Genomic DNA, 8,187 nt, shown 5'->3' on the forward strand with positions numbered 1-8,187 from the left:
GCGGAGGAGCGGAGCCCGCGGCTGGCGCCAGGCGGCCTCTTTTGTTTATCTGACAGCTAAATATCAAGGCGATCACCGCCTCGCGGCCCTGCCTCCAACCCCCACAGCTAAGACAAACAGTTGGGCTGAAAGAATGCCTCTGTTATCGTAAGTTTTTATCTCTGGTTCTCATGGCTCGGCCTTTATTTTCTCTTACTTTCTTAATTCCAGAGTCTCCTCCTCCTCCCTACTCCAGATACCCGATGGATTTTCTCAAACCAACTGGTGAGTGGATGATTTTAAAAATATCCTTCGTCTCTGGAGTGAGACACAGAGCCTCTAGAACGCGGGTTTTTATGTCCTGGCAGCGGCCTGGGGAGGCGCTGGATTTGCCTGGAGGTGGTTATAGGTTTCCTGTGCTGGAAGTTTGGATTTTTCTGTTTTTGTTGTGGCTGGAGATTATATGTATGCATATATGTATATGCATGCGTGTGTGTGTGTGTGTGTGTGTGTGTAACGTCAGCAAGGGTTTCTTAGATGTGCTTTGTAATTTGTTCTTTTTTCCATGTATTTGCACCGGGATCAAATTGGCTCAGGTTTATTAACACGTGGAATTGGATCCACGCAGAAGTGTCTTGGGAGCCAAAGAGGACAGGTTGATGGGAACATTTGGAGGCTTTGTGAGCGCCAGTGGAGTCGGGGGGAAGAATGGATAATTCGGTGGAAGGGAAGGCAGTTTAAAAAGGTGCAGAGAAGACTCTTGTTGGGACTAAAAGGTTTAGAAGATGTAAGAAGCCAAGACAAAACCACCCTCATGGGTTTCCTCTCCTCCCTCCCCGGCAAGTCAGCACTCCTCCCGGATTTTCTCAGAATTCTAGGTCGGGGCTATAAAAGTTTCTGGCATAGCTCTGCCTGCCTGTTGCTTTGTCACCGGGTGGCATGGGGCCAGGGCAAAAGCTCATTGGAGACTGGCACCAGCCCTGTTGTGATTGTCTGCATTCAACTCCTGGCTGGCAGTGCAGGGCTCACCCTATGGAGCTGGCAGTTCCCCGGGGGAGCTGGGTGGGGGGGGGGGCGTCAGCAAGGCAGGGAAGGCAGGGCGTGGGGGTGACCAGGGGGTGGCCCTGTGTCCAGGAGCCCCTTCTTAGGGAGGGAGGTTCCTCAGCTGAAAAGTAGTGATTGTAGCTTTGAAACTCTGTGCTCTGTGTACTGGATGCCTGGAAAATAGAATGTTATTTTTTGCCAAGGTTCTGAGAAAAGTGAAGGGTTGGGCCTCATTTCGCTCTTGGAATTCTACAAGTCCTTCGCCTCCTGAGTTTTGCCTGCTGGGCTTTCCCCCCACTAATTAAAAGTTTTGCTGGGGCGTTGTCATAAATTAAATACTTTAATGAACGGTGTAACCGAAGCCCACAGCCCTCCCGGGACTCCACGCCGCTCCCTCAAGTCGGGCAGGCGTTGCTGCTTGCCCGGTGCCTGTCTAATAAGTGGCCTGCAAAGCATGTGATATTTTGCTTTCGATTTACAAAACACCAGATAAATGGTCATTAATGAGGAGATAACCAGCTCTCTGTATTTGCAGCAAATGTTCACGGAAATTATCAAGCCCTGTTTTCTCAAAGAATAACTTTGACAGGGTTTTTTGGCTTCAAGACCCAAGAATTCTTTCCTGAGGTTAGCTCTCCAAAGGCCACCTCTGTCCTGTTTTGGTTTTTTTCTTCCATAGTCTTCAAATTTGGAAGTTTTCCCCCAAAGAGAGACAGACCAGTCACCTTGACCACCCACCCCCCTGGAGTAAAGGCAACTAAGGGTAAAATGTCCCCAGAAACCTATACCCATAGAAGAAAAGGGTTATATTCTCTTGGGTTTCCTGCAGATACCGGAATAAGCCTGTTCACCGGATTTAAGCGGCCATCCTGCCAGGCCAGGACATTTCAGTGAGTGGAGTGATATATTTATTCATTAGCAAGTGTTGACATTAGGTAGCAAAATGTGTGTAAACAGAGAAGCCACAAAGACAGGAGTGTGCCATTTCCAAGGGGGAGAAAAGTTCTGCAGATCAGCCAATAGGAAGTGATTAACCCGCCAATCGGAAACTCAGACAGCTGGTTACTCACCCAAAATGCTTTGTGTAAAATAAAACAACAACAACAACAAAAGAAATGAAGAAACGGTGGTGGTGTTTGAGGACATGGAGGGTGGTAACAGGGGAAGCCCCGGGGAAGGAACTAGCCTGACACATGGAAGGGGCTGGGGCTGGTTCTGCTGGCTACTGGGGCCAGGGGTGATGAGGTCAGATACACAGATGTGGGGGGTAGGCGCTGCCCACGTTTTTCTCCTCACCTTATATGTGGGAGAAGAATATTTGGCTGGGGAATTTAGATCTGCCACTTACATGCATTCTTTATTACTTAAAATTTTTAAAATAGATTTCAGAGAGGAAGGGAGAGAGGGGGTTTCTGATAAGAAATATACTTATGATCTTATTGATAATTCCTTGTACGTGACAATCTCCAACTGCTTTCAACATTCTCTCTTTGTTTTTGAAAGTTTGATTGTAAACACTGGATCTGCAACCCGGGCATGTGCCCTGACCGGGAATCGAACCCTGACCTCCTGGTTCATAGGTTCACTGAGCCACACCGGCTGGGCTGCCACTTACATTCTTAAGTTTCTAAGCTCTGGGTGGAATTTTTGGTCTTGGGTTACTAGGTGAGAACCAGTCATAAGGCTTTTACAATGGACAACTGTTAAAATCTTAACCAGTTGCGCAACTCAGGGAATCCTTTCTGTGAAGTCCTCCAACTTGAGAAGCGGCAGCGGGAAGGGGGCTGGGTCCTAACCTGCAGCCGCCGGAGGGACCCGGGGCTGAAAGCCACGCTCCGTTTTGCTGTGGTTCACTGCCCCCTCGGTGAGGGCCTGGCGCTTGTTGACCTGGGTGCCAGGCGGTCCCGGCCAGCAGCATTTTCTAGGGAAGGAGCATTAGAGTAGACATGGCTAACCTAGGGACAGGGTGGCTGTGTGCCCTGGGGCAATCAGAGTTACGAAGACCCTGTCCTTCCCTCATTGCGCAAAGGGTAAGGGCATGGTGTTTGCAGTTAGATCTCACTTCATGGAGGGGGTGGCTCTTGGGCCCCCATGGTTTGAGGCGTGGCTGGGGATGGGGGCTGTTGCTGGGGGTTAGGCCCAGGGAGCTAGTGTTCATTGGCAGATGGAGCCTCCAAGTCCAGTTGAGAAGTTAGGGCCCTAACCTGCCTTTACCTGCTAACTCGGCCTACTCTGACCTTTTCCAGGCCTCTATAAATCCAGATGGTGAAAGAGTTACCATTCATTTGCTCAGTTTTTGCTTCATTCATTCATTCATTCTGCAGGCCTGATGATGTGCCTGCCTAAAAACTGGGATACTTCCAATGCAGTAGGTTGTCCTTCTGTGACCAGGGTTATGGATTGGGGCAGAGCTGGGATGCTCCGTGTTTGGTGGTGGTGGCGGCGGCCGTGGGTCCTCTGTCCTGGACGGCATTTAGGAAGCTTGGAACTAAGTTGACAAGACTATCCTGGCTCTGGACACCTTGTACTCCTCCACTAATCCCACTGATCCCCAGGCTTGCATCTCCTAGGACAGTGGTCTCCAACCGGTGGTCCACGGACCCAGTGGTCCGTGAGGTCCGAAAGGTTGGCGACCACTGTTCTAGGACTCTCGCTGCTGGGAGAGGGAGTAAGCGCCCACAGGCCCCACACTTGCTGGGTGCTTGGCAGTGTTTAGGCTTTAGGAGTGTGTGCCAGCCTGGGCTCTGGGGAGTGGGCATCACCAGCTGAAGCGGAGCCCCTGGCTTTGCAGCTGTTCTCTGGCTGAGCAAGCGATGGAGGTGTGGCTGCCTTGACCTTACTTTACAAGCCTTGGCCGTAGCTTGGGGCCAGTCTGGATGCCTGGATGCAGAAGCCTCTTGGCCTGCCTGCTGCAGGGCAGGGAGCGAGGGCTCTGGTGGCCTGGGGAGGGAGCGTTTGGGACAGGTGCTGAACCCTTGGGCATGGCCCAGCGCACCGGGTGGTCCCTTGGGCTAGTCAATGACGCCTCAGTTTACCTGGGTGCCAGTCGAACAGGTATACTTTGCTACTTCACAGGGGTGGTAGAGAGGCCTAATTAATGTTTGTAAATCCCTCCTGAGATCAAAGACTCTGCAGAAGGGCAGAGCACCATTTCATAAAAACGCCTGTGGTTGCCAGTGCGGAGCTGGCTTACCTTTGATCTGAGACAGGCCGACACCCTGAATGTGGTCCCGGCTCTGCTTCGAGAGGCCGGGCCCTTCCTTTGAAACACACCTTGCCCTGGGATTCAGCCAGCCAGGACTGGGTGGGGGGAGCAGAGCGGAGCGGAGCGCCCTGGATAAGTCATCATGGTTGATGTGGGAGTGTCTTCCATTTGGGGGTAGGTAGCAGCCCATCTATAGAACATGCAAAGACCGTCCAAGGAGCTTAGAAAGTGCAGGGGACACACCATGCAACAAGCAACTCCATTTCCTGCCCTCCCCCATTGTTTTCCATTTGATTGAGTGTATCCTGTAAAACTGTATATTCCTGTTAAGAATTGTACTTTGCACTGGTACAATGTGATCAGACACAGGCTCTCCCTTCCCTGCCTCCCACCACTCCTCATTTCCCCCTCTCCTGGTTAAGAGAGTTCTTGAAAAGTTGTTTTTCCAGCCTGAGAGAATGCCACAGAATGCTGGAGAGGGATGAGAGAGAGCTGAGGCGGGTAGGCAGCAGAAACCCAGAGGTGCCTGGGGGTTACCTGTAGGCCCCCCACCTCCCTTTATCGGGTCATGGAAACAGCTGCGGGGCTAGTAAAAGGCTCCCGTGGGCTACTGGCCTCCGGACTGCGCTTTTGCTGGGTTTCCTATTGACCAAGTGGTTTCAGTGGGAAACTGTAACGCTCATCCAGGTGCCTCCTGCTAGTGGCCTGGGCTGGGGACCGGCATCTGCAACGTCCACCCTGGTGTGGTGTTTGCTGCCCAGCCGGAAGCCCCTTCTCTGAGCGAGCCTTTCTCGCCGGACTTGAGTAAGACGGGGTCTGGTGTCGTTTTGTTTCCTGGGACTGATTAGTTCTGATTTGTGGGCATTACGTTTTGTTTTGTTTTAATTGCTTGGCGGGAAGTTGGCAAGTCTGTCTGTCGATTTCTCAGCTCGGTTTTCATTATCCTCATTGGCTCGCAGGTCACTGGGGCTAGGACCTGAGGGTTCCAAAGTATAGTGAGCACAGACGAGATCTGAAGGGAATTCACATGCTGGGTGCCAGAAAGCGAGGGCAGGGAGCCTTGCAGGCCCGGGGTTGCCCGGGAAGGTTTCCAGAGATGGGGAGTGTGGACTAGACCTGGAAGCAGGTAGAGAGCATTTCCCCTCCGGCTGAGAGTCTTGCTGGGAATGTTCTTGCTCTTGATCTGGTGGTGGCTCTACACAGGTGTAGGCATGAGTACAGGTCATGGAGTTATACCTGAGAGGTGGATTCTCTCCTGTGTTTGTTGCGCCTCAGTTAAAAAGGAGAAAGAAGCCCCTGTAGCCCAACCCCCGTCTTGAGAAAGTCCTCAGAACTGGGAAGTTTGTCTTGAAAAAGATGAGGGTGAGACAGTGGACCATGGGGGTGGCAGAGAGACCCCTGGGTCCCGGCAAGGAGACCCTGGGATCCATGGCAAGGAGACGGCCGCCAGGGTTGAGAGTCAGGACCTGGGCCCCCTTTGACCTTGGCAGCTACCTGGTTTCCTCAATGGGGGAGAAATTCCAGCCAGTCTGCGATGGAGCCTGACTTGACTAATGATTAACTGGCCTCGGAGGAGCCCAGACGGGGGGACAAGGTGCTGTGGTCTGTCTTACGATGGGCAGCGAGCCCTGAGCGGCCCATTCATACTCAGCCTCGTGGCTGGGAGTCAGCTGTTTGGAATGTGTGGTTTCTCTTTAATGCTGGTTAGAATGTGCTTAAAAATTAATCTTGGTGTTTTTATTTATTTGTGTATTCATTTCTTTCTCTCCCCTTTTCAAATCCGCAGCAGACTGTCCAGATGCTGTGCCTTCCTCCGCTGAAACAGGGGGAACGAATTATCTGGCCCCTGGGGGGCTTTCAGGTAAGACACCTTCTCGGATTTTCCTGGCAAATTCCAAGACCTTGAAATTACTGGAGATGGAGGAAGGGGGTCGGGGGAAGGGGTGGCCAGCCTTCTGTCACCCCAGCTGGTCTGGGATTCTCACTTTTCTGTGCATGAAACTGGGTGTGATCTTGGTGTCGCTGGGGCCCTTCAGCTCATCATTCTGAAGCCCCTGACACACCAGGACACAGGGCCGCTCCCTGGATGAGGAAATGGGGTCCACCTGGGATGGGTGTTGTGCTGTGTTTTATGGTTGTTGTTAAGCAACTCCTGGCTGGGGGCTTCCACTTGGCGACCTTGTTGTCATTAGTTCATAGGTTTCAGCTCTTGCTTTTGCTCTTGTCCTTTGGGCTTTGGGCATCTCCAAGGGGAAGGGTCCGATTTTCGGGAACTTGTCGAAGGCAGATCCCAAGTGTTGGGTGGGCATTCAGAGCAGAAGCCCTTGGTGCTGCTCCACATCCTAATTCCCCATCCAGCTCAGGGCCAGATGCCGGATGCCAGCGACAGGGTCTGGGCACTAGACACAGGCACTAACACTGCTGCTACCCAGAAGGGAGGGTTTTCCTTAGAGCTGGGGGGTTATGGGATTGGATGAGGGGCCTGGGGTGGCCCGAGCATCATTGTTCCTGAGAGAGGAGAAGAGAGTGATAAACGTGGAGAAACTCACTAGCAGTGTACCCGAGAGGCATTGCTGTTCTTTTCCAAAGCCATCCTGTTTCCACCTGTCTTTCCCGCCCCAGGATGCCACCACTGGATTTTCTAAAAACCAGCTACAGCAAGAGGAAAGTAACCCGGGGGAACATTCCAGCAGAGTCTGGGCATTTGTCCTTTCTTGCCTTTGTTCGGGGCACTGGTGTAGGACCACGGCGGCTCAGAGGGAAGCTGTGAGACTGTCTGTGCGGGACGGTGGTGCACCCTCTCCTGTGAGGTGCCTGACAGGTCGAGCGGCGCTCAGGCCCAGGTCATCCCGGGCAGCCCCGCCCAGCGCCTCTCCAGGAATGGAGCTTGCGGAGAGTGTCTTCAGGGAGACCTTGTTTGTTTTTATTTCTATGCAGTATATACTCTGAGTGTTATCTGAGACCGAAGGGATTGTTGACTCAAAGCTCCTAATGAAAACTGAGCTGGACAAAGTGGGACCCCCAGAGCGGGGAGGGGGCTCAGGCTGGGAGGGAGGATGGGAGGCCAGGCGGGAACGTGGGAACTGTGTCTTTTCTGCCTTCTAAGGCTCCGAGAGTTCCTGAAAGAAAGAAGGCCAGGGAGAGGAAAGGGTCTGGGCAAAAGAACACTGGGGATGCTGTTAGATGGTTTTGTTTTTTAAATCCTGAGCAGGCAGGAGGCACCAGCCCCTCTGAACCACATGGAGTAAGCAGGGGAAGTGGCAGCTTTTGAAAGGGGGCCTTGGGAAGGCTTGTCTGATTGATAACATCTTCTCTGTCTCCTCTGCTAGAGGAAGTGACGACACCTCCCCCTGCGCCCCACTAAACAGGACACCCCACGGAGCCCCTTCTGAGATGGGTGGGCTTCCTGTCCCCAAAGCTTTTCCAGTTCTAGAAAGAAACAGTGTGTGTGTGTGTGTAAAACAGTTATTAATCCTACAGTTAGATGAATGAGGAGCTGCTAGGAAGGCGTGCTTGCCTCTGAAGGGATCCCGTGGTTTAACAAAACTGCAAGAAGGAAAAAAAGGGGGGGCCTAACATGAAAGAGCATTTGTTTTGAATTTCAGCTCTTGATTTACTAATTCCCAAGGCTTCAAAGTTTGAGCTCTTTCTTCTTTCCGTTCGGAGTTGGAGCAGTTTATTAATAATGTGCCGCAGGGGGGAATTGAAGAAATTGTGTTTTGGGTTGGTGCCCGCGGTTTGGGGGTGTCTGGAGGGGAGGTGATGGGCCTGGAGAAAACCTAGGGTTACACCCTTTGCATCAAGAATGCCCCCCAAAAGATGATTGTACTGGCCGGGGGCCAGGGCAGAGGGTTTTGTAAATGGAGACGGCCCAAACCTCCTCCTCTGCAAGAAGTTGATCTTTCCATGGGGGGGTGGGGGGCAGGGCGGGGTGTGTCTGCCTTGCAGAGGATGAGGCC

The 8,187-nt window shown here is 52.4% G+C and overlaps 1 protein-coding gene across 2 annotated transcripts in view; it reads left to right on the plus strand.

The window, feature by feature from the left end:
* Nucleotides 1–8,187, plus strand: part of SMAD7 (SMAD family member 7) — a 32,075-nt gene that overhangs the window by 720 nt on the left and 23,168 nt on the right. Inside the window, exons 2-3 of one of the 2 annotated variants that reach the window (XM_015563837.1) lie at nt 211–264; nt 6,018–6,089. In XM_015563837.1, the coding sequence (XP_015419323.1) occupies nt 211–264; nt 6,018–6,089 (126 nt within the window). Of the gene's footprint in view, nt 1–210; nt 265–6,014; nt 6,090–8,187 lie in introns of both variants that reach the window. The other variant, XM_006779462.2, reaches the window with a different exon arrangement.

The sequence above is a fragment of the Myotis davidii genome, unplaced genomic scaffold (assembly GCF_000327345.1).
Source record: "Myotis davidii unplaced genomic scaffold, ASM32734v1 scaffold378, whole genome shotgun sequence".
Taxonomy (NCBI): Eukaryota; Metazoa; Chordata; class Mammalia; order Chiroptera; family Vespertilionidae; genus Myotis; species Myotis davidii.